General features: G+C 40.8%; 4 protein-coding genes across 4 annotated transcripts in view; 2 read left to right on the top strand and 2 right to left on the bottom strand.

Moving 5' to 3' along the window:
* iqsec3b (IQ motif and Sec7 domain ArfGEF 3b) overlaps positions 1-531 on the bottom strand; it is a gene marked incomplete at both ends in the record, with an annotated part of 27,189 nt that extends 26,658 nt beyond the window's left edge. The window contains one exon of the mRNA XM_083915976.1: positions 11-531. Within this exon, the coding sequence (XP_083772102.1) occupies positions 11-531 (521 nt within the window). The remainder of the gene's footprint in view (positions 1-10) is intronic.
* Positions 532-1,636: 1,105 nt separating this feature from the next.
* Positions 1,637-9,105, top strand: wash1 (WAS protein family homolog 1). Its single transcript, XM_083916793.1, has 11 exons — positions 1,637-1,723; positions 2,604-2,744; positions 4,190-4,301; positions 4,436-4,582; positions 6,392-6,528; positions 6,636-6,771; positions 6,868-7,063; positions 7,158-7,337; positions 7,538-7,696; positions 8,212-8,283; positions 8,375-9,105. Exons 1-11 carry the CDS (start codon positions 1,716-1,718, stop codon positions 8,515-8,517), a joined length of 1,431 nt encoding a protein of 476 aa, XP_083772919.1. The 5' UTR covers positions 1,637-1,715; the 3' UTR covers positions 8,518-9,105.
* Positions 9,106-9,438: 333 nt separating this feature from the next.
* ddx11 (DEAD/H (Asp-Glu-Ala-Asp/His) box helicase 11) lies at positions 9,439-16,879 on the bottom strand (the record flags this gene model as incomplete). The annotated part of the gene is made up of 27 exons (XM_083917186.1): positions 16,742-16,879; positions 16,425-16,640; positions 16,229-16,315; positions 15,967-16,103; positions 15,812-15,869; positions 15,601-15,708; positions 14,998-15,085; positions 14,545-14,747; positions 14,323-14,397; positions 13,930-14,007; positions 13,797-13,843; positions 13,618-13,697; positions 13,460-13,501; positions 13,318-13,385; positions 13,184-13,222; positions 12,943-13,081; positions 11,984-12,115; positions 11,786-11,898; positions 11,638-11,710; positions 10,858-10,961; positions 10,600-10,749; positions 10,407-10,475; positions 10,185-10,285; positions 10,011-10,095; positions 9,810-9,885; positions 9,552-9,706; positions 9,439-9,471 (listed from the first exon to the last, which is right to left on the bottom strand). The coding sequence occupies exons 1-27, from the start codon at positions 16,868-16,870 to the stop codon at positions 9,439-9,441; spliced, it is 2,685 nt and encodes an 894-aa protein (XP_083773312.1). The 5' UTR covers positions 16,871-16,879.
* An 885-nt stretch (positions 16,880-17,764) lies between these two features.
* Positions 17,765-24,501, top strand: fkbp4 (FKBP prolyl isomerase 4). The gene is made up of 11 exons (XM_083916979.1): positions 17,765-18,172; positions 19,061-19,205; positions 19,294-19,436; positions 19,576-19,696; positions 19,927-20,083; positions 20,206-20,296; positions 20,412-20,495; positions 20,595-20,780; positions 21,722-21,865; positions 22,830-22,925; positions 23,058-24,501. The coding sequence occupies exons 1-11, from the start codon at positions 18,074-18,076 to the stop codon at positions 23,157-23,159; spliced, it is 1,368 nt and encodes a 455-aa protein (XP_083773105.1). The 5' UTR covers positions 17,765-18,073; the 3' UTR covers positions 23,160-24,501.
* The last annotated feature ends 1,930 nt before the right edge of the window (positions 24,502-26,431 follow it).

Below are 26,431 nucleotides of genomic sequence, written 5' to 3'. Positions count from 1 at the left end.
CTCTACTCACTCTGATTTCCTTGCCAGGGCCAGGGATCGACAAAGAGTTGTAGGGGTCGAAGGAACCAAAGAGCGGCAGCTTTGGAAACTTCCGCCGTTTTCTGCATCACTTTCAACCGGGGAAACCGTGGATGGGTCTGCTGGGACCAGCTGCATGTCCCCCGGGTCCATAGTTTGAGGAGGCGACGGCTGGACCTCCGGAGCCGCCTCGACCTGTGCTGGTGCAGCCGCATGATCTGTCAGAGACCCCGTACTAGTCTTGAGCTGGGGGTCCTGAGGGTGGTGGTGTTGATAAAGGCAGCTGGGGTCGGCGTGATGGTGAAGGTGGTGGTAAGGATGCTGCTGTTGTACCCTTACGTCCCGCAGGTGCCTGTTCTCGCCGATGAGCTCGTCCACCCGCCGGTCCAGCTCCTCTATTCGGGAGCGCTGGGTCTGGATGAGACTCTGCTGGTTCTGGACGATGGTGGTGAGCTCCCGCAGGTACAGAATCGCCTGCACCGGGTTTTCTAGCAGGCTGGAGCTCATCATCATACCCAAGACAAGAGGAGGGAAGAGAAGCAGAAGAAAAAAGAAGCTGGACTGACGGATGGAGGGCAGAGGAGATGCAAAATATCCGTGAGTGCGGATGAGAAGGTAAGATGTCCTTCCGCTCTCCCCTCCTTGATTCTACTCGGTTGTGGATGAGGCTGTACGGACCGAGCCCCGCTTCTCCGGTCGTCTCTCTCTCTCTCTCTCTCTCTCTCTCTCTCTCTCTCTCTCTCTCTCTCTCTCTCTCTCTCTCTCTCTCTCTCTCTCTCTGCGCTGAGTGGTGCTGATGAGAGGAGCCAGATCCAGATGTGACAGCAGGGAGGGGGGGAGGGGGGGAGGATGCGTCATTACGCACGCATGAGAAAACTACAGAGCAAGCACGCACCCTATAGCTTGTACAAGGAAGTTCAACATCCGAGCCACTCTCCTGTGCTTTCTTTTTTGTTTGCTGTTGTTGTTGTTGTTGTTTTATCAGATTGTTTTTAATTTTTCAGGCCTAGGCTATATAGGCTAGCTCTCGTTACCAATTTATTTCATAGTTTATTATAGGCCAGCGGAATAATTGTGGATTTTTGTAGGCCTGTTGATATTTGTAGTAATATAGATAATAATAATAAAAACAATTGTCATAATAAACATTTGTACAGCACTTTTCACCTCAAAGTGCTTTACATACAGCTTGAGTGTGTAGTCCTATCTGTAAGGAGACTAAAAAACAGTTTATACTTTGATACACTTAAGAGCAATTATAAACTGAGACTGAAGATATGGCGTGATCTTCAAGTTCACTGACAAATTAAATGAGGCAACTATGTAATACTACACTAATTAAATCTGCATCTAAATAACACACACAAAAATGATAATACTATTTAGAACAACAACAAACAAACAAATAATAATAACAATAATACGTTTTTAATATTTTAAGTTCTTAGTGCATCTATAAATAAATAAATAATAAAAGTGTTTTTTGGGAGTCTTTACCTAATACCTCAGATCATTCAAGTTGTTCAGGGGCATTCAATTCAGAAAGTCAGACACTTCTGAGAGGACGTGAAGGCAACACTATAAAGTCGACGTGGTCACGTGTCACATGGATGCGGAAGTCCATAACCGTTGCTGGGATGCTAGCACGATAGCCCAGCCACTTCTGTTCTGTAACCGTTAACAAGTAAACAACACCCATGGTCAGGTAAGACTAACATTTTCATGCGATTGACAGTTACATTTTTTAGTATAACTTATCATTAAATGTGTATTGTTCGGTTTTAAGGCTCACGATGTGACTGTCAATCTGTTAGTTAACATTTTAGCCGAACGTAAGATCATTAATGAGAATCTGTTTTGCTAGTAAACCACATTAGTGCGTGTTTACTGGCAGCCATATGTTAACAAGATGATGGACATCTAATTTCCACATTAAAACAAAAACGAATCCTCATAGCACCAGTTATGGTGCGTTTGCGTGTTCCACTGTTGTCATGTGAGAGTCAGATGGGGTCTTGACGTGTGGGTTAGGTCACGATACTGTGGCTGTTAATAACGTTATAACGGTGCTGTGGTGTTGGAGTTGGCGGATTATATTTATTTCGATCTATTTAGTCGAGTTAGTTTTCCTTTCATTTGTCGCCCTTCTACAAAAAATTGTCTCAAAACATCTTGTCATCTAATTTAGTGTGATGAACAAGTGCAATAATAAGTATATTGAGTATTGTACTGTATTCAAATATGTAGTTTACCACAGCTGTAAGGTGATGGAAAAGCGTGAAAATGCACATTGAATTCCTTGATAAGTGCTTGAAATTGAATTTGGAAAAGGTGTATAAACCCTCGATGTTACAGCAACCATCACTGTCAAAGAGATCACTCTTTGACTTTCAAAATGTAATACTTTCTCCCAGTTGTTTTTACTATCATCTCTGATAGACCTGGAGTTTGATTTAATAGAATAATGTCATACTGATCCCCAAAGTCAGTAATTAACCTCCACGCTCAAGGTCAGAATTTGACTTTTTGGAACTCACAGCCTTTGTCCTTGGTTATAAACTTCGTCCTGTGTTGTTTACTTTTAGGATGACACAGAAGCACTGCCTGGAAGGCCAGGTGTACTCAGTGCCCCTCATCCAGCCAGACCTGAGGAGAGAGGAGGCTGTCCATCAGATAGCAGATGCATTACTCTACTTGGAGACCATCTCGACGGATATTTTCAGAAGGCAAGCCCAGACACACACACACACACACACACACACACATGCTTTTGTACCAATTCTCAATGTGTGCCATTGTTTTCCTATAGTATGCAAATATCAGACTACTACTTAAATGATATTACGTTCACAAGGTATCCATCAATTTTAACCATAAAACAGCAATCATAAAGGTTGTTAACATCACAGCATCTGTTCTAAACATTAATGGACAGAAAAATAACAAAATATTTAATGAATTGCCCCGACTGGGTGATGTGATAATACATATCGTCCAAACAATATAAAAAATATAAAAAACCCTATTGTATATATTTTGTTACATCTTCTCTTTCATGATGTTGAAAAAACAGCGGCTAAACTATTTTGCGGTAATATTTACATAATTTTGATGATTCTTTATATTCTGATGCTGTCACGTTATGTTTATTTTGCACTAAAGTTCTTTCGAGGCAGAGGCCACGGGTTCGACTTCGACCTGTGACCCTTTGCTGCATGTCTCCCCCTCTCTCCCTCACCACATTTCCTGTCTGTCCTATATCATAAAGGCTTGACTGCCAAAAAAATAATCTTAAAAAAAACAACAATTGGCTTTACCATTTTGTTATTTATTACAGAATATTTATTTACTGAATTGACATAAACATGTTATATATATTAAATAGCTTATATATTGTTATCAAGGTATGAAATAATATCTATCTCCATCGATATATCGTTATAATAATGAATGATCAAATGTCATCAATGTTAAGAGAAAATATGGATGCATATCATAATCATTAGCATGCACCTTTATTTTGAAATCCCCACTTTATATTTATTATTTTTATTAAAAGAATAGTTTTTCATTTTAATATCAGGAAGAGCTCAGTAATAAGTAACATTGTCAAATCATGTTTTTCTTGTTTTTTGTGAGTTGATATAAATGTCACTGATTCTGTTTAATCGCTATATGATATCATCTAATATCAAACACAGATCCGAATCAAAGCAGACTGTGATATCAGCAAATATCAAGAATCGATATAATACCTTATTGTGATACAACTTGTGATTTACACCCCTTATATCAGGATAGAAGATTTTGGCAGTATTGCCTGAGCTCTAAGTCATATTCCTAGCCAAATTTATGCCACAGAACCTGTTTTATAGCGGGGAATTTCTCCTGCTAATACATGAAAAGAGTGAAATTTATTTTAAAAAAAATTTCTCCACTGTAACCTTTTTAAAGAGGATGTGTTAGTAATTAGAGGATTGATGTCAAATGATCAATGGAGTGCAGAACGTTAGCTCCCTGCAAAGTGTATACAAAGAAGGAAATATGGAATAGGGTCTTTCAAGATCCTCCATATTGGATTGTTTAATGTGGTCTCCAAAATATTTTCTTCTGTGTGTGGATGTGTGAATGCCCATATTAATGTTGGTGTGTTGATGTGTGTTGCTTCCAGGGTGTCTGACAGTGTAGAGAAGAATCGTCAGCAGCTGCAGAGCGTTACTGACCGGATCAGACTAGCTCAGGCCCGTGTCGACAAGATAAAAGGCAGTAAGAAGGCCACCAAGGTAACGCAGCACCTCCACTTTGCCAGAAAGCTTTATATATTGCGCATATGATACACAATAAGTCCACAAGGTCATGAAAAGCAATAATTAGCCCTTTTTCTATCAGTTATATAAGCTTTTTTCTGTGTGTATAGGTTTTCTCCAGTGCAAAGTACCCAGCCCCAGATCGACTTCAGGATTACTCATCCATCTTTATTGAGGCAACAGACCCCTCCTCACAAGCTCGCCCCCGACACAGGATACAGAATAAACTTCGACCCTTTGATGAAAAGGCCTTGCAGGTGAGATAAATGCATTAAAATGCTGATTACACAAGGAATCAATGCAACAATAAAATGGGATTTGCTAAAAGAGCCTAAAAGAGTGTTCTACAACGAATGTCTTGAAGCCCACAAGCCATAGTTCCATAACTAATATAAAAGAAAAGAAAAGTGTGTACTAGCCTGATAGTGTTAGGGCCTCTTTAAACAGCTGACACTGCTAAAACGGCAGGTTCAAAAAAGGGATAAATAGAGGCATGATTAATTTCCATTTAAATAGCTTTTATCTTACTGATGAGAATTATGACACAGCTCTCACCCCGGTCATACAAGGACAACAGGGCCTGGAGCTGAAGTCTTGATTCTTCCACATTTATGTAGACTGTAAGGGCTCCCATGACCCCATCAGTATAATCCATGGTCTTCTTTTCAGCACTACATCCACAGCGATGTAGGTGTGTTAGCTGAGCCTGAAGGAAAAACACTGAATCTACATCCAAAGCCTTACCTGTGATCCTGAGCTCTATATAATGATCACATGACTGTAATCACGGATGGAAGTAGCCTAAATGACACTCCTTTGCAGAGTGGCTCACCCTTAGGGCCGGTAGAGTTAAAGGCCTAAATATTGAGATGGATAATTTGCTTCTACTTCATGTTGGAAAGGAGCTATATGTGGTAATGGCAGAATCTGATGTCTCTCAAATGCTGAACCACGTCAGGATCCTTCAGGGAGGCAGAGAACGACATCTGGGCTGTTTTACTAACATGACCCAGACCTGGATCAGCGGCGAAAGATGGATAGCTTATTTTGAAAATCTTTTTCATCAAAATTTTACCTCAAACAACCCTTCATTCCTCTGAGCTTATCAGTCCTTTCATCAATTGCAAAACTCATTGCAAAAATAATGACGTCATTATAATAACATTAATGCCATGCAGGCAGACTAAGCAGATTTTGTCTTTGAAAAACCTAAAACCAAAATGAAAAAGCTGTACCAAAAATCTTGTATTTCATTAAGGCTGTGTTCAGGCTCAGATAATAAAACAGTTGGGTTGATGCTGATAAACTTTGCAGGCCGACTTTTTTCCACACAGAAAATTGATCAGGAATCGATAAAAGAATTGGGCGGATACGCAGAATTGATGGCATTGGTATCAATACAAATCTTATCAATTCCCATTCCTAAATCCCCTAATACCTGAAAACAGAACAGGTAAAGCCTCACCACTGGACCTTTCATATTCACAAAAAGAAACTAAAACTACAAGTTTTCCAAATAATCCACTTAATTAAATATTACATTTGCCTTGATGGGCACCATGGCATGGCTTTTGTGGATAGAATATTCATCAGGCCAGAACAAGTTGTTTTACAGGTCTAAATATAAGGCAGAGACAACACAGACAACAGCATAGACTTGATAGTGTTCTCCTAAGTGGTGTGCGTGCGTGTGTGCGTGCGTGTGTGCGTGCGTGTGTGTGTGCGTGCGTGCGTGCGTGCGTGCGTGCGTGTGTGCGTATGTGTGTGGCAGTACAGGCTCCTGCATTATTCATAGTGAACACCACAGTTTTTTCCCCTACCATCTTAAGAAACTTTACCGAAAAAAGCACATTTACTGCTGTGTCTGCTTGGTCTTGCAAATGTGCTATTATTTGTGTGCGTGCATTATTAGATAATATCCCCCAGGAGCAATGTCCCCAACCATACAATATTTTATCGTACTGTGCAGGAGTGCTTTGGTGGAGTTTGTGATTTGCGTTATTCAAGATTTAGTTGACATTTTACAGATCTACCTCTCACTCTGTGTCTGCATGTCTTCCTTTCAGGAGAAGTTGATGTATTTCCCAGTGTGTGTGAGCAAGAAAAAGAAGTCTGAGGATGAGACAGAGGAGGGGCTGGGCAGTCTGCCGCGCAACATCTCATCTGTCAGCTCCCTGTTGCTCTTTAATACTACAGAGAACCTGTGAGTCCATACACAAATACACGCACACAAATACACACGGACGCTAACTGTAAATGGTTTAGATTTAAATCTTTTCTTCATGTCTTTGGATTTGTGTGCTTTCAAAGATATAAGAAGTATGTGTTCCTTGATCCTCTGGCGGGAGCAGTGACAAAAACACACACAACACTGGAGACAGAAAAAGCAGAGAAGCCGTTTGACGCACCGTTGTCCATCACAAAGAGAGAGCAACTGGAGAGACAGGTATCTCAAAACACATTGTTATTTTTATATGTAGGATTTGTAATGATGCATTTAATGATCAGTGTTGTGTCTAATCTAATCTCCTCTTTCTAACAGACAGCAGAGTCTTACTTCTATGTGCCAGACCTGGGCCAGGTGCCTGAGATAGATGTGCCATCCTACCTGCCTGACCTACCAGGCATCGCAGACGACCTTTCCTACAGCGCAGATCTCGGGCCTGGCTTCGCCCCGTCAGGACCCACACACAACATCCCTGATCTGCCATCTTTCTCTGAGGAAAGCAATGCACATGGTACACACAGACACACAGACACTTCCCACCATCTCATTGTGGTTTAGGTTTATACTGTGTTTGGAAGCTATTTTTTCATCTCTTTCTCTTTCAGCATCTCGGCTCCAACCTGATGTTCCACCTCCTCCACCGCCTCCCCCCCCTCCTCCTCCTCCTCCTCCTGAGCCTGCCCTCGCTCCCATCATTCCTGCCGGAGGTCCCCCTCCTCCACCTCCTCCGCCGCCCCCTCCTGTTGACAACAGCCCCACAGAAGCCTCTCGAATGCCATGTTCAGGTTTGTCACGTGTTAAGCTCATCTCAAATTTTGTACTGGCTACACACTACAGACTTGGAGGGAATGTCATTGAGCTTGACAGCTTAAGCCTGCTCCTTACTTACACACACAGAGAAAGAGAGATAACCCCTATTCACTCTCTTACCTTAGATCGTCCTAACTGACATTAACTAACTTAAACTCATCTCCTCTGTCTGCAGGACCTGTGTCTGGTGCTCCCAGCGAGGTGGTTGAGCCCTCAGACGGCCGCGCCAATCTCCTGGAGTCCATCCGTAATGCTGGAGGCATTGGCAAAGCCAAGTTACGCAACTTTAAGGAGCGCAAAATGGAGAAGAAGAAACAGAAGGAGCAAGAGCAAGGTGTCATATTGTTTGAGTGGGGATATGGTTCTGCTCATGTTTAATTAATAACTACACCACGGTGCAGCTTCAACAATGAGAAAGTACAAGTACAACAAAGTGCAATCAAAGTACAGCATGACCCGTCCCTAGTTAGCACTCTCTACTTTATATAATGTGTCATACTGCATGTCAGAATGTATGTTTTATGGTTGTCATCGCAGTCCATGGCTTTTTGACCTTTGCTTTATAAATGGCAACTCTCATTAAAAGTTCGACTTGGTTGCACTCGTATTTTAAATTGTCTGACCTAATATCAGATGGCATATCTTCGCCTTTATTTTCAGTTGGCTGGCCAGGTCACAACCTAACATTTCATATTTAGAGAGAGCTGCTTACGACTAATTATATAACATGTCTCGTTATTAAGTGCGCTGCATTGGGCAATGAGTGAAACCATTTCACTGATCCAGTTACTAATTTAAAAAAAACCTGATTGCATGATTATTTAGTAATTTTCCATCTTTGTCTCACAGCAGTGGGAGCAGCAGCTAGTGGGGGAGACTTTATGTCTGATCTCTTCAATAAACTCGCCATGCGAAGGAAAGGTGAGGATCGCTTTCATGTTGAATGAATTGAAAATACTGATGATGGTGGTTGGGACAGCATATAGTAGTGTGTGTCCTGTTCCCTCTGTAGGCATATCTGGAAAAGGTCCAGCAGGTGGGGAGTCGGGTGACACTCCCACTGGTACCGGCGGTGCATTTGCCAGGATGTCAGATGTCATCCCACCACTTCCTGCCCCACATGCGGCAGCAGATGATGATGACTGGGAAGCGTAACCCGATGGACAATGAACACTTAAAGCACTGATGATGAAAGCTTTTGATAATAATTTTGTGTACAAAGGTCTTTCAAAGGATTTTCCTCTGATAACTTATCATAAAAAGTGATAAGTTCTCTTGCTAATAGAAACTTTCAGTGTAAAATGGCCAATAATTGGCTTCATGACGATAAATGTATTGGTTTGTCTAACCCGATAAACAGAAGACCACTAAAACTCCTATAATAGAACAATTTATTGATCATCATATTCATTGTAAAACATATTTTCATAGAATTAAACAAGCAGATGTTAGAACACTCACTGAAATCATGGAACAATTTCACGAACATCTTCCCATTAAACAAAAGTCATTTTTGCATTACATAACAGGTAACACTGAATGCTTTAAATATTTCAAATCTTCTTCAAGGGAAAATCAGTCACATGGATTCCTAAGCTGGTGCTGTGCTTGATAGCTGTGTAGTATCTGCCTCCATAATTCATCTCAACGTACTGAATTTAAAAATATTCAACATGTTCCAGACTCAATTGGAAGACATTGCAAGGCTGATGCACCAGTTAATCTGATAAATGCCCCTTTTGCCTCTAGCTGCCTTCTTTAAACCAGAGATGTTAGCGAGCTAAAGCAGAACACAACAAATAGGCAAGATTTGAAAGTTCAAATGTATAATAAAGCAAGTATGATGTACCGAAAACAGAAAAATGGCTCTCTGGTTGACTCTTGGACTCCAAGAGCACGAAAGCAGCATAAAAAGGGCTGCAGCAATCTCATGATAAGGAACTTATTATAGAGGCCCTTTAATTATCTTTATATTTTGTTATAAACACTCTTTTTCGTAGTTGCTAAATTTGCACAGTGGCTGCCATTGCACTGGGTGTGCTGAAGTTCTTCCCAACCTGTGTCTTGTGCGTGACACTACGCCTGCTTCTTCTTTTTCTCCAGGAAGAACTAGGAAAGATAGAGACAAGAAATGTGAATGCGTTTTAGTCATGATACAGTGTGGATGCATGAGTGTATTTGCTTCTCACCTTCCGCAAGGCAGCAAAAGCAGGGCCAAAAGTTGTGTGTGCGCTGGTGCGATCTTTGATCCATGTGGGCAGTTTAGAGAGCGTCGCAGATCGAGAGTAACGTCTGTCACACAGCACAATGGAGGAATAGTCGCCACGATGACGGATAGCTCTTCCTTTGTGCAAAAGAAGTCAAATACACATGAATGCAGATCATTTTATCTCAACAACTATGGAATCAATTATTCGTTTCTGCTATCATGAATATTGCATCGTTACCTATGGACTGATTGACAGCCTTCATGCAGAGGTTTTCTATAAGTGCTTGGCCAGGGCTCCTTCCTCCGCTGTGAGACTAAAAAGCAAACACACTGGGATGAGAATGACGACGAGCTTCATTTCAGCACTCCTGTGACCTTGTACTGGTTTTGCCAGGTTTGTGGCTACAGTGAAGACTATTAGGACAGTAAAGAGTCTCACCAGATGTTTGTCCAAATAGGACATCTTTTCCTGCAGCTCTGGGGATTTGATATTGGGATATGGCATTCCCACCATTACCACACACCTGCCATCACATGCACACAGAAAAGAGCATTTAGTGGCGTATGCTTTATACAGTATGCAGCTTTCAATGTGCTCGTGAATTACACACACCTGCCCAGGTCATCGGAGAAATTGATACCCTCACTCATCTTTCCTCCAACCACAGAGAACAACAACGCTCCTGTTAGACCGCCGACATCCGCAGCAGACCTCTGACAAAACGAAAAGAGACATGCTAATATGAACACCTGTGTGTCAATCATAGAAGCAATCCCTGTTAATAAATACCAATGTCGGTGATTGTGACTGATGTTTGAGCAGTGACAGTTCTACCTCGATACAGCGGGAGAACTCCTTCAGCACCTGCTCGACCTGGTTGGCTTTCTTTGGCTCCTGGAAGATCTGAGAAAGTAAATGTGATAGCTTAGAGACCGTCTGGGAAAGTTCACTTCAAGAACGCCCGCCTTAAAATATTATGCTACCCCTGAGTTAAAGCTGAAGCCGGTAACTTTCTAGCATGATGTACCTTCTTCTTGTTACCCAGACGAGCCAGTGCACCGCTGGCCTCCCAGTGAGAAACGATCCGCCTCGAGTACTCGTAAGAAGGGAAGAAGCACACGACACCGCCTGGAACCACGTTACAAATGTTGGAGAGAATGCGCCCTGTCTCGTCCATCTGTCAACAGGCACACATTTGCAGTAGTGCTTGTGTAAACAATGCAGCCAAGAGTCAACAATATAATGACAAGAACTTAATAAAATAGTATGCGTGTGTGTCAGTTACCATGCGCGGAGAGTCTCTGTTTTGGAAAGTGAAATCCAGCTCCTGACCGGATGGACCGCTGCACAAGACGAGGGGAAGGATGTTCTCGGGAGGAATTACATGACCTACAGACAAAGTTAGCGTGCAAAAGGAGAGTTATCTTATTGATTTAAATAAAAATAAATATTTTTTAAATGACCAAATAAAAGCAATATTCCATATACAACGCTGTTCTTACAGCACATAACATGTATGCAGTATTCAACATAATTAAAAACTACAACAAACATCACTCGATGTCTTCAAACTTCCACCCTAGTGGACGAAAAAGATATATTCTATTATAATAGTACAGGTCTTTAATTTTGTGTGTCAGTGCAACAGCACTGTGTTTTTATTCAGGTTATTCCAACAATTTTTCTAGTTTAACAAGCAAAAATACAACCTGTGTGCTGATAGGCAGCAAAGGTAATCTTCAAATCCTTAATATACAGTAGGGCCCCCTTTTGTATACAGTGGATGGGAAATTAATTCATGGTTTAGTTCACAATATAGAATTATTTTTTAACCTCCATCTCAAATCATCTCAAACCAGTTGCAAATTCATGACATGGTTCTTATATCCAGTCAATCTGCATGCATAACTCAATGGAAAATTAGCACTCGGTTGTTATTGGAGTTTTTGTCAAGCATTTATTATTCATTATAAAATTCCCCCACACAGAAATATTGATAAACACATCACTCTCAAAAAGAGAGACTCCACAAAGTACTGCGGTGGTATAGAAATGGGACACTCACCACAGGAAAACTCAGTGATACGCTCCTCTCCCACTCCAGCGGAAAACAGTAGCTCTTGTTTGAAGTCTGAAACCTACATATCCCATCTTTCAGAATGATAAAACTTACACTGTGTTCATTTATTTTTAGTAGATTTAAAATAACTTACGGGCTGCATGGTTCCTCCTGCGATGATAACTGCTCTACACTGCTTCAGCACCTGGGCGAAGTGGACCGCTGGATTCAACAGCAGGAACTTGACACTGCTCTCTGACAAAGTACCTGGACATAAAACACAGGAGGGATTTTTATAAACCTTTCATTTCATTACTCTCCTTTACTTGGAGTTGTGCTTTTAAAACGGTACCTTGTCCGTGCACCACCACTCTGCCGTCAGTGTTGCTGTTGGTGAGAGCCATGAAGAAGCCCTCCACCTGCATCATGGGAGATGCAGACAGCATTTTCTCTGCCTCTGACCCCTGTTGGTCTGATGAAGAAACTGCACACGTGTGAGCAGACTGAATAGATGAATCATAACAAACAACTACTTGTTAAGTGTCTGTTAATTGCTAAATGCCAGGGTGTGAGAAATGGCTGGATGTGAGTGACATGGGTAGGTTGTCACAAAATGATACTATCTGCATATGCAACTCAGATCCATCATAAACGAAAACACCCTAAATGTCTTTAAGGGCGCACTCACACTGTCCTTCCACACCGCAACATGCTAGTTTTGCATTACCACACGAGAAAACATTTGAACAGCATTTGTCTTTATTTATGTTTTCGTGGTCGGAAAAAAAATCTGCAAAGCCTGCCTGCATGGTGCTAATGTTAGTGTCAAATACATGGCATTCCTTGAATTTAAGCCCATGTTGCGTAGAAAGATGTTTAAGCGTATTGCTGGTGTTTTTCACCCTTACTTGTAACGATCATTTCATTACAGGCAGCACTGTTGTCATCTTTCTTTGTGAAATGAACGCTTTGGACTTTTTCTTCCTCTATGCCATGACTCGTTCTTGTTGCAAGTTTCCAGCAGTGTAGAGGCATGAGTTTGACATCACTGTTTTGCAGTGCACAACTGTCAGAAAAACATGCTGGAATTGATAAAAGGAATTCTTATCTCTGAAGAATACAATTCTGATTGATCGGATAATTTGGAAAAGTTTCAAAACTGGAACAGGCTCTCGATTCCTATCCGACCCATTTCTTTCAATAAATGATGTTGCTACTTTAATGCCACATGGTTAGACTGATTATGTCCATCTCAAAAACTTATTTTTGTGGATGACAGTAAAAAAAAAGAAAGAAAATCAGCCCTCTAACCTGGCGCGGTGCTCTGGTTGCTCTGCAGTGTCTGAAGGTAGCGGTTCAAGCCCTCTGTGCGTCGGTTCTCCTTGTTGGAGCTGCTCTGAGTGTGCAGACTCACACCTGATCCCGCGTACTTCTCCGCAAAGCCACCCAGCTGCAGAGAGAAGACGCGTGTGGGATGCATATGATTTTACAGTGAATCACGCAATACTTATATAGGCATAAATCAATACACACATACACAAAAAACACTTACTTTTCTGCTGATCATGCTCTTCTCAAAGTATCTCTTTAACTGAAATGAGAGAGACATTGAAAGAATCAGAATTTGTGGTTTGGATCTGGTGTTTAGAAGCCATTACTGTGATTTAACAGCACACTTTCACCTACCTTAAATAAGTTGATATTGTCGATCTGAGCCTTGAAGAGGAAGTTGTTGATGGAGAGCATTTCAGTTCCTGCAAAATAAAAAAAATGACTTGATCACAAGTTCTTCCAAGCGTGTGTTTATGTGTGTGTATTATGTACTAACCTGTTTGTGTAGTCTGGCTCTGTGGATTCTGCCCCACCTTACCTGCAGGAAAACATTTATACATAATAAATGGAAATGTCTAGCCATTTCCCCTCCTTCTCAGGTTGCAGATTGGCAGTAATGAATAATCAAAAACGAATTTGAGCCCAGACACTCACCTCCCAGCACACGGACAAGTCCCTCAATCACAAACAGAATCTGTTTGATGTACATCAGGTTCTTTGCTTTCAGTCGGCTCCTGATGTTGTAGAAACATAATAATTAAGAGTCAGGAGGGTGACACAAATTGAATTTGAGACTGAGAGCATTGTGTGTTAGTTTGTTTGATTATACTCACTTATAGCGGTCGGCATACTGGGTGAGTTGCGAGTGGACACGGCAAAGCTGTAGAAAGTTCAGTTTAGTATATTGCAGAGAACATGCATCATTTAAACCTACATTTTGTATGTGATGCGTGTGAATGTGTTAACCTGCGCTCCAGTGAGCTCTGCACTGTGTATACAGGAGAGTGTGTCACTAAGATTGTGAGCTTCATCAATGATCACCACCTGTAAAATATACATGTATTTAAAACACATATCTGCTGTCAGAAATATGACAAATCAATTCCACTTCACTATGTAGAAACTGGTGAAAGTATGAATGAATTATCAGGTACTCAAATACCCCACAAACACGATGAGTTTGTTTACATTTTTCTAAAGAAATACTATAAGTGTGTACCAGAGGTTAAACTACTCATGAAATCTTTTTGCACAGGACTAGTGCATTTCAAATATTTGAGTTTAGATGTCCTTGATAATACTGAAAATTGATGAAAAGACAAAATCTATGATAGAATCAAAAATAACATATAATCCTACCTGGTCCTTCAGCTGGACCCCTGCTGCCCTCCTTGTAGCTTCATGAAGCAACATCTGATAGGGCAACACCACCAACTATGCAGACACAATAACCGTAAACCATACAGATTAACATTAAGACTTCAAACTGCTTACAAAAAGATAATGGATAGCAAAAAAAAACTTGCAATCTCCAAATACTGAGACACGGGAAATGGATGAGCCCAAAGAGGACAGTGTTACCTGTGCAGTGGGAACAGCGAGGCGTGTGGCATAGTAAGGACATGAATGTGTCTCTCTGCCCAGCTTCAGCATCTGCTCTATATCATGGACTGTCCCTACAAGGTCATCCCTCATCTGCTGCAGTGCTGAAGCTTTATTATAGGGACACACACTCTTTTCTGGGCCTCGCTTGCGTTTGACACCATCTTCATGATGCTGCTTCTCTATAAAATGGCAGAACAGGCAACGCTGTAAGCAAAAACTGGTCTTATTTATTTTTATGTTTTTAGACATCTCTTATTGCATTAGAAATGATTACAACAGCTCATTATTATTTCTGCCTATCTCTGACAAGAAACATTTTTTGATGTCAACAGCCCTTTCCTGGTTCAAATAATGTTTAAATACATTTTTTAAATTACAAATCTCTTAAAAGCTTGAAGTTATCTTAAAATAATAATGAGGGGTTTTTACCGTGTTTGTTTTTCTGCATCTCCATGCAGCGGTCGTTAATGCGCTGGATGCTGCCCAGGCGACGTACCTCATCGTTGATGCACAGGTTCTGGAAAGTACACAGTTTTATGTTTACTGGGCAAATACTGTCCGATGTTGTGGTTAATAATCAGGTTTTACTGATTGAATAGAAGTAACAATTCCTATTTAATGCCAGACTATGTGTGGGATGGATAGAAATGTAGACGTAAGGTGCTGAGTTTGAACATCCTGTATTTAAGCATTTTCATTAAAATGTCTACCCATGTAATCACATTTTTTTGTAATTATCCTTTCGAAAAACATAAGTAAAAGAAGGTATAAATAACTTGAGAAAATTCTGGAATTTGTATTACTGGAAATAGCCTACTTCTACCTGGAAACAGACTAGATTGCTCTAGATCATTCTAGAAGCCTGCAGCAAACAACATACTTGCAAAGCTTTTTATTCAAAATGAACTGCTCATTTAACTATGTAAATATTCCCAATGGATGTCATTCAACCAAATATAATAAAATGTAACCGGTTTACTGGTAGTCTCTGTGTGTGTGTGTGTGTGTGTGTGTGTGTGTGTGTGCACTTACCTGCCGTGAGCCCAATGTGACCAGACTGATCTCCTTGCTGAAGGGGCTCTTTTGAACCTCATGAACAAATTGGGCCAGCTGGGAGTGAGTGCGACTGCAGTAGTAAATCTGAGAACATGCGAATACAGCCACACTTCAGGCTGTGTGACACTCATTGTTATGTTTTAAAATCAGTGGGACAGTTACAATGGGAAATCTCTCTCTCTCACACCTTAGTAACATGTTCTTCAACCAGTTCATCGTCTGAGTCTTCCGCAGCACCGCAAAATCTAAGCATGAGAGCAAACGCACATCGCTGTCATTGGTTCTCTTTCTTTGCGATGTAACATCTGGTATGATCGGTAACCAATCGATGGCTGCCCTCACCTGCTCCTAGTCTTTGACTCATCATCGCTCTCATATTCTGCGATGATAAGCTCCTCGTCCTCTTGATCACCTTGCACCTCTGTTTGTTCCCCTTTACTGAGCTGGAGCAATTTGAATGCCTCTTCATCTTCACAGCTCTATAGACATGTTACACAGACATTTACATATTGAGATGAAGCGACTCGACTTACAGTGACTGTAAATTTTGGGATACATTTCTGTGTCTAGGCTCTTTATAACGCCACTGTGCAAGATCACTTACTTTTCTTTTCATTGCATACTTTAGCTGAACGTTGTTTCTGATCATTTCTAATCGCTCTTCCCTCTTCTTTCTTTTCAGTTCTTCCTCCTAACACACAAAAAGCATCCAATATTGTTAAAAAGCTGAGCAAGTGAGAAGCCAAAATTCCCAGAGATCCACATTAAAGGTCACATCTGAAATACATTGAGGTTCTCACCTTCAACTTTGACACCAAATCACGCTCTGCCTTTTTTTGAACAAAATCAGTGATCCAGTCAGGCTCTGCCGAGGAGCTGGCAGCTGAGGACTGAGGAGTAGAAGTGGAAAGGGATGCTTCGCCTTCATGCAGCAGAGCAGCTGCCTCCTGTCTCCTCTTCTCCTCATAGTCTGTGAGCCAGCTCAGCGCTCCACATATCAGACTCAGAGACTTGCCCTGGGTTAAAGGACATACATGTTGAAAACACAAAATTAGAAATCAAATGGCTTCTGTTGTGATCTCTCTAATATATGCATGCACACATTACACATACACACCGTCCCAGTTGGACTTTCGAAGATCCCAACTTTGCCCTGGTCAAGTGCATTGTACAGGGCTTGCATAAACTGCTCTTGGATGTTATAGGGCTGGTAGGGAAATGGAAATTGAATCCTTCCATTCTCCATGCTTGTGAACCTCCCTGCAGGATGACATGAGGATTAACTTGGTAAAACATTTCAGTTCAGATATAGTCCAAGACATTAGCTACAAGCCCAACTCCCATTAGTGATATTGTGTCTAACATGAAGCAACCAGACGGGGGCCAAATTCTGTTTCTGGATTTATTGTGCAGACCAATGAATCAATCTTTACAATCAAAGTCCTGAATAAATTCTGATTCACTGCATTGCTAAATCATCATTTCATTTCCACAACACGTCCACATATTGTGTCAAGCAGCTCATATTTGATATAAAAGGTTGTCATTGCGAGCTGTAGAGTTGTTTTGAAACGGAAACTGTTAGCTGCCTCGAATTCATAGCTCGCTGAGTAACATTTTTATCCGTCTTATATAAGTCTCATATCTACTGCCGATCGTACTCTTTACAGAGACAGTTGTTATATAAGGTTAACTTAACTTACCCCCAGGTATTCTTAAAAAACGTAGACTGTACTTTGTATTATTATGTCCGACTCCCCGGCTATTCAACAACCGCGCCAACAAGCAGCAGCGGGGACGGAATCTGACCAATAGGGAGCAAGATAAATCAAAGACCGCGTGTTTTACTACACTGCAGTGCGTACGTGGGCGGTGCTATACACACAAATGGCATTTATTGCCACTTAACGATTTTAATTTGGTTTATTACGGAATATTTTATCTAAGTGCACTATTAAATATATACTTTATGGCTTGCTTTATAAGAAAATGATGGATTTGCGCTGCTCTTTGAAAGTGCACCCGCCTTTTCGGGAGAGGCGGGTGACATATAAGTAACGCAACCAAGGCGGGTTCACCCCCCGCCCCGGTTCCTAGAGTGTCTGGAAAATTCTCTGCTCTTCTTTAAGCGCTTGTCAGTTGCTAGACTGCCAGACAACGTGGACCTGAAGTCACTCAAAGAAACTCACATTCTGCTCGGCTACAAGCGTGACTGGTGCACAACATTAGCACGGAAGCTGAATGCTGTATACTTTTATTTACAGTAGCATTCACAAGTAACCAACGTTATAGTTAGCTGTTAGCTAGCGTCGACGTCACTTAGGTTGTTTCTTGGTTGGAGAAGTAAGTAGCTTAGCCTTTTAGCCGCCACCACTGTTAGCAGAGTGTTAGTTTTTAAATTGTGCTGCAGGTCAGAAGAGTAAGAGGAGGGTGAAAGCTGCTGCTTCATATGACAATGACCGCAGAGGAGCAGACAAGTGAAGGACAACACGCCATCCCAATGGAGGGAGAGGACATCACGCCAAAGAAAGACGGGGGGGTTTTGAAGGTACGCGTTTGTGTTTTAGTAATATTAATCCAGCTAGCTGAGTGGTTAGCCTGACTGCGCGTTGTTTACTCATTCGGTAATAGGCTAACGTTAGCAGCTAATGTTAGCCTGTCGCGTCAACTGTCAATACAGACGGCGTGCAGTCCACAGTCTTGACAACAACGCTGTAAAATAAAAATGTTTGTGTTTTCGTTGCCAATGGTTTCATAGCTAACGTCAACTTCTTGCTAGGGTGTCAATAACGTTAATAAGACATTTCAACCGTCCACATTTCCAGAAGCTTCTAGAGCCCCAGCGAGGTACTAAATGGAAAGGCTATTAATGTCAATAGGACCGGTCAGACTTTACAATCAGCACTGCTCACACACACACACACACACACACACACACACACACACACACACACACACACACACACACACACACACACACACACACACTATGTTGTCGACAAAACTGTTACACATTGTTTACTGTTAAATGCATATACAAGTGCTATTTGTATATGTTGTCATATTTTATACGTACATATTGTTTTTCTGTCCACTACAGCTGCAACAATATACATTTCTCACTGGTGAAACAACTATCGTATCTAATCTTAGAGCCCTGGAGAGATACTAAATGCAAAACCTATTGATGCTGATAGGGGTGTTTAATATTCACACACACACAGACACACACACAAACACGCACACATGTTTTTTACAGGTCACGGTCATTCACAAGGATTTGGCAGCTACATCTTATGATGCGAAGTACCAGGCTGCTACAGGACACACGTGTGGAGCTGGCTTTGCATGTCTGTTGCAAAGATTACTTTCTATTTATTTTTAAATCCCCTACTGTTTTTTGATAAATTCTCCTCTTGCTGTCTGTTTTTTTCAGCTAGTGAAAAGGGAAGGCACAGGTACAGAGCTGCCTATGACTGGTGACAAAGTGTTTGTACATTATGTGGGCACACTTCTGGATGGTACTCATTTTGACTCAAGCAGAGACCGAGGAGAGAAGTTTTCCTTCGAGTTGGGCAAAGGTTGGTTTTATATCTTAGCAGAGACATGAACATTCACCCGTCATAGTTGCACAGCCAGTGTTTGTAATCTGCCTTCTTTTGTGTTTAGGACAAGTAATAAAGGCATGGGACATCGGCGTAGCCACAATGAAAGTGGGGGAGTTGTGCCAGATTATCTGTAAACCAGAGTATGCTTATGGATCTGCAGGCAGCCCGCCCAAAATACCCCCCAATGCCACTCTTATTTTTGAGGTAAGCAACAGTGATGTCCTAAAGTATCCCTTTTATACTTTAAACCATATCCCCTGGTTTGTGGTTGAAATGCTATATACCATGATCCTTTATGGGTGTTACTGTTAAGATATTGATTTACACGTTTGCACACCCATAGGTGGAACTGTTTGAATTTCGAGGCGAGGACATAACTGAGGAAGAGAATGGAGGAATCATCCGTCGCATTATGACTAAAGGGCAGGGATATTCCAAGCCAAATGAAGGAGCTTCTGTTGATGGTAATGCATCAAGAAACAGCTATTTCTTTGCTACCATTGAAGAGATGTACCTACTTTTATAAGGAGATTAATTATTTTAAGAGAGATTGACTGATTGGAAATTGCATCGCTTGTCCTCAGCTGCCACTTTTCCACAACTGTCAGTCTACTGCATGTCAACAAGTGTTTGGCTAAATCAAGAGTCTGATTTGTAGCACATGCAAACCCCAGCATTTTTCAATCTCTTTCAGTAACTGTGGAGGGTTCCTGTGAGGGGCGTGTATTTGATGAGAGAGAACTGAAGTTTGAGATTGGAGATGGAGAAGGTCTTGGCTTTCCAGTTGGAGTGGAGAAAGCTATAATGGCTATGGAGCAGGGAGAGGAGGCACTCTTCCACATTAAGCCTAAGTAAGAACTTCAGTTAAGAAAATAGTACATTATACTGCAATGCAGCTTCAAGTTAGACAGAAACGCATAATACATACATACCACACTTGAGATAATTAATGATAAGTGTCTTTGATCTGCAGATATGGCTTTGGAAATGCAGGCAATGAGAAGTATAATATTCCTGGTGGAGCAACACTGCAATACAAAATCAAGCTGACAGCCTTTGAGAAGGTAAAAAAGATCTTGTGCTGAGTTTTGTGCACCGCTTTGATTTAGTTGACCGATTACATGTCAGTTTATTTTTGTTTCTAAGAAGTGATTGTGTGTTTTCGTTTGTTCTTTTTAGGCTAAGGAATCATGGGAGATGAACACAGTAGAGAAGCTGGAACAGAGCTGCATTGTCAAAGAGAAGGGAACACAGTATTTTAAGGTGTGCATCGGGGTTTTTACAATGCACATAGCTATAAAGAGAATTTTTAAGACAGAAACCTTTTCATGTTTTCTAACGCACTGATTTAATATGCTTCAGGAGGGAAAATACAAGCAGGCATCAGTGCAGTACAAAAGGATTGTGTCATGGCTGGAACATGAATCTGGTTTGTCGGAGGATGACGAGAAGAACGCAAAAGCATTGCGGCTGGCGGCACATCTGAACTTGGCCATGTGCTTCCTTAAACTTCAGGAGCCAAGCCAAGCCCTGGAAAATTGTGACAAGGTATTGAATATCTTTTGTTTACAACAAAAACTGAAGGAGTGTCTGTCCTTCTGTTTTCTCGACAACCGTTCAACTGATCAACTTAAACTTGGCGTTGTATTACTGAGGACCCAAGGAAGTGCAGCATCAAGTGTAAGCTCCTGGGATCAACAGGGCATATTTATTATTACTGTTGTGCGTTAATGTACACACTGTGTATTGAGAGGGGCCCCCTATTAACTGTTTAATAGGGGTTTAATGCCACAGAGGGGCATGCTGGGTACAGCTCTGTCGTTTGCCACAGAACATGCAAGAGCAGATGAAGAAAGAGACTGGAGATGTCACATTGTTGTAAGGTTGTCACAATACCAGGATTTTAAACTTCAATACAATACTCACAGCAAAAATAAAAAGTCCTTGGCACATAAAATATGATTTTTTTATTTACACACTTTGGAACATGTTGTATTGAAGTGCTAATACTTTTGACAACCTCACATTGTAGCAAACTTAAACATTTCAAGCATCAGTGATGTAACTTTCGCGATGAACGCATTTGTCACCAAAAAATAGTCTGGTCCCAAATAGTTTGCTGTTAGCAAATGCTGCATATACCCTAGCATTGTCAGGGGACACAACTATGTCATGGCAGGTGTATTGCTCAGGACCCCAGGAAGCGCAGGGCCAAGTTTGAGGTATTTTGGATGAGCTGTTGTCAAGAAAAGCAACACTGGAGTCTAAGCAATCAGCCTGTTCCAACCTGACACACTTTGAAAAGTGTAAAGGTGATGCAATAGTTTGAAAACAATTTGCAAACCATTCATTCAGTACCTGCAGGTTAGAGATTTATTGGTGTTAAATGTAACTCTTCATGTCAAGTATAGTTTGTACAAATGTCTATTAGACGGCTCTATGTGGTTTAATACTATAAACATTTAACTGTACTGTGTTCATAATTATAGGCTCTGGAGTTGGATGCATCTAATGAGAAGGCTTTGTTCCGGAGGGGAGAAGCACTGTTTGCAATGAAGGAGTTTGACAGGGCAAGAGATGACTTCCAGCAGGTTATTCAACTGTACCCTGCCAACAAGGCGGCCAAGAGTCAGGTATGATGTGTCTTAAAGGATGATTCCAACCTGGGTCTTACTTTCCAAGATTTTATCATCAGGACAAGTTTTTTTACAAGTCCTAAAAGTTTCATAGATATAAATGAATGTGCCTCTTTTTTATACCGTCAAGACTTTGTTTGCTGTGAGATTCTGCTATATTTATTGTGCTATCATCAATAACGAAACAGGCACATGTTGCTGTCTTAGATGTATTATTATATCTGGCATAGTTCATTCGGCGAAAAAGCTGTTAATGCTCTATTCATTTGCTGTAATTACAAAGCCCAAGGTGAGGAAACATTGTAATTGGTTACACCGGTGCGCCTGGCATTTAGCAGATCTGTTTCAGTTGGAGCCAGAACCTACCACATAAAAAAAGGTCAAAAATATTTGCCTTTCCAAGAGAATAGCTCGTCCAGTTTCAGGTGTTCAGATATGATAAACTGACCAACATTATGCATTGCATTTATTGCATGACTGTTTTATTGGGAACAGTGCTTTCCTGTTTGACCCTTAATGGTATATATTGAACAGTTAAAAAGCACAATGTCTCCAAGAAGCACATCATATGCCGTGATGGGTCCTATGCTGCTCTGCCGGAACAGGCCGACAGAGAAGCCCCACTCCCTGCAGTGTTTCAGTGCCAGGCAGCAGACCAAAGCAGAGAGGTGTCAGAAATTATAATAAAATTGAATACAGCTTTTAACATAACACATTAAGAGTAGCTACATTTTTACCTAATTTAAGCCTCAGATTATCAGCACTTTTTAAGTTTATTTAAAACAATTGAGATTACTTCAAATTGCTGTTCACAATTTACCTGTATGTGTGGGAACTTACAAAAAGGGTAATGCTTAAAACATATTAATGCGTTACCAAAAAGCACAATGAAAATGTTTGGGTGCATCTGTGCCATATCTGAAAATGTGGTTCTCTGACCTTCTTTATTTTATACTGCCAGGTGGGTCTTTGTCAAAAACGTATCAAGGAGCAGCATGAGAAGGACAAACGCATCTACGCCAACATGTTCCAGAAATTTGCAGAGAGAGATTCAAAGGTGAAGGATTGGGTTCTCTAAAACGGCCACAAGAGGGCGAGATAAGCGTGCTTTTAGACTGTTAAAGAGACAAACTGAAAAGTGAAAGAAAGCTTTATTTACTTGGGGGTTTTTTTCTGTCCTCATTTACAGAAAGATGCGGAGAAGGTGAAGAGTGACAGCAAGGAGAACGGCAATGATGGGATGGAAGTTGAGAATGGGGAAAAGGAAGTTGCGAGCGAAGCAAAGGCGTAGATAATTATTTGACTATAACAGTTTATCTGTACTCCACTTTTTTAACTTCAGCCATCTGTGTTTAAGGTGTGTGTGTACAGTATGTATGTGAGTGAGTGAGTGAGTGAGTGAGTGAGTGTGTGTGTGTGTGTGTGTATGTGAGTGAGTACAAGCGTGTCAATAAGAGCACTGACTGTGGGAGTGTCTTCACTGGCTTTCTTTGTGTCAGGCTTTTTGGTGTGGCAGCTACCCGAGCGGGTGGGGCTTCTCCAGCTGATGGCACTGTGGGACGTGGCTTTGAAAAATGAATTGTGGGCCACAACCCCACCCCTGAACCCTTTCAACCCACAGCTTTGAACTGTGCATGTGTTTTCACAGCTTTTTGGGTAGAAAAAAAAAGTGCATCTAAGTGTCCAGTGCAGAATTTCCCCCGTCAAGGGCTAGACTATTCACCTTGCACTACCCTCTGGCCTTGTCCCCTCCTCACGTTCTATGCTATCACCTAACACTCCTCATGGGCCTACTGATCAATTCCTGGAGTTGTGATGGTTGTGTGCATAGTTTGTGTCTGGATATTAGAGTCCCTGTGTCCCAAAGTACGTATGTAGCAGCACTGTGGATAGGTTGAGTAACAAGACGTTAGCCTGGAATAGCTGTTAGCTCAATCTAGAGATGGAGATCCCCTATAGCCCCAGGGAACAGGACTGTTCAGCTCTACTTTGGACTTTGTAATTTCTCCTTTCCCAACCCCCCAGTGTTGTGCTTATGACTTCTGTATTGTTATTAAATGATGAATACAACCAATTACTTAACTGGAATATGTGCATTTTAAAGAAGCTAGAAAGGACATTAATTTACTTGGACACACTCAAGTAATAAACAGTTATGTCTTAGTCTTAATTTACTGTAAACTGTTCATGTATGAACGTGTGCATATATGGCTCATCAGATTCAGGCTGTTAAAGATGGTATGCCAGAAGATGTGAGCCATGTTCATTGTCAGTCAACGGCACCTGTAGAGTGGGACAGAAGAAGATTAACTAGGGGGGCTAATTTAAAACTGGGCTGTTGGTGCTGCTTGGTCTGCCCTGACAGAAGGATATAATAAACAATAGCTACAACTTGATAGTGTGTGATATTCTTGTCTGTTCCTCACAGTTTTCTGTTATCGTGCAGTATTTATTTTTCCCCCTGTTCTGTCTTCTGCTGATAAATCAGATGTGACGAGGAAAAAAAAGGTTTCGTCACTTCTATGAAAAGCTGTGGGAATCCGTCCAATAGTAGGAATCTGCTGATAATTATTTCACAGGAGCAATTAATTCAGGCAAACTTTTACTCCATGGTGTAAAACTTAGTTATTCAAATTGACCTAGTACATGTTTTCATTGCTGGTTAAAATAATGCAGATTACTCTTTTTTTCACATCAGTTTATATTTTAATGAACATTTGAAAACCCTGTTAATATATTCACTCATATTAAAATCTCAGCTTTAATTGTGATAATTTACACTTTAAAATAGGAACGCATTTGCATGTCATTTTGAGCTTTGTGGATAGGTTGAAAGTGTAATTCATCGATGAATTGATTAGTTGAGCAACAGACTCAGTAAATGAATCTGTAATGATTCAGGTAAGACTGCCAAGGTGAATGTTACGTCTGCTTGTCTTTGACTCTATGAATTTAAAATGGAATAAATCTGGGGTTTGGTCAAAGAATGAATGAATGTCATAATTTTCCAGTATGTCATTCACCAAACGATTGAGAAAAAAAAATGATTGATAGAGAAACTCCTTGTCAATCTTTCCATCTAGATGGAATTAAAATGCCATACAAACATATTTGAATAAATGGCATCAGCATGGAGCCTAACCATTTATATTTTGGAGACTTTTGTTTTTTGCACAATGTATTCATTAGTATTTGACCAGATGTGCCCCTGCAGCAGTCAGGAGCTCAGTCTTCTTTTCCGAGGACAGAGAAGATAAGATCTGCTCTGATCTGATCCTCCAGCTCTCTCACAGGGACACTGGTGTCAGTTTACGGATGTGATCTCTGCCCAGCACCGCTTATATTCTACAGGTGGTGCATGATAAAATAAATGAATGGGATATTCATTACAGTATTTGACTTATTGTAGGCCAGATGTTTGCTGTGTTCTGAGGATTTCCTCTGGGTGCTCTCTTGTTTTGTGACACAGATACTATTAACTCAGGGTTTATATAGAAAGGGAGGTGTAGGGATGTCTCACCTGTGATTGGGTCGAGGTTTTTTCTCTCCAGAGCAGCAGGAGCCATTTTCTCTTTGTTTGCTTGCGTGACAGTAGATAAATCATGAGAAAGTGACTCACAATGGACATACAATCCCTCTGAGGTGACTCAACAATAGCATCTTATTAGAAGAGTGTTTTATTTCCAATTTGTGATTTAATTTGAGCTGCAATTATTCCATTGCCTAATTATCGGTATTTATCATATTTAATGACTCTGTATTTTCCAACTATGTTATAGGTCAGCAGGCCATGATAGTAGGATATTAGTGTAACCTGAACTAAATAAGGCACTCTCACTTGTAACAGAAAAATAAAACAAATACATAAATAAAATAACACTATATCAAAATACGAAAAGGTAAAATCACAAAAGAAAGTAGTCTACCTGTCACAGGTAAATCCCGAGGTAAAGGGTGAAGGGTGCTGCCCATGTTCGCTCCTCCCGTCAATCTCAGAGCGAGTGGTGTCAAACCAACTACACACAAGAAGCGTTTCCGGTACTGTATTTCAAAATAAACCACCCAGTGATAAACATGTTGAAGTGTAACTCAATGTACTAAAATCAGGAGTCTTCAGCGTTGTTATACCACTTAGCTGAAAGAGAGACGAAACAAGGACCACCTATTAGAAATAGTGTAGTAAACTAAGTTGCATATGTAATTGGGCCTAAAAGCTAGGACGGCCTAAAGCCTATACACACAGCTTTTTATGTTGCATATAATACTAAGATATTACAACGATCATTATAAACATATTCATATATTTATACATCATATGATAATGTTAAACATACATTTGGCACACTGAATCTTTCAGCTCATTTTTTCAGTATCTGTGCAGGGCTACGTTAGTGGATTACTTGCCTACAAGCCAGTAAGCCTATCATCGAGGTTGTGTAAATGTATTAATTTGTGTATTCACAAATGTAAATGTGCTAATAATACGTTGCATTCATGTTCATTCGTATTTTCAGACATGTTTAAAAAAGGAAAAGAATTGGCAGACCCCTGCGGTAACTCTGA

Source organism: Echiichthys vipera (assembly GCF_963691815.1).
Source record: "Echiichthys vipera genome assembly, chromosome: 7".
In the NCBI taxonomy this organism is placed as follows: Eukaryota; Metazoa; Chordata; class Actinopteri; order Perciformes; family Trachinidae; genus Echiichthys; species Echiichthys vipera.
This window is presented reverse-complemented; position numbering and strand designations above follow the sequence as displayed.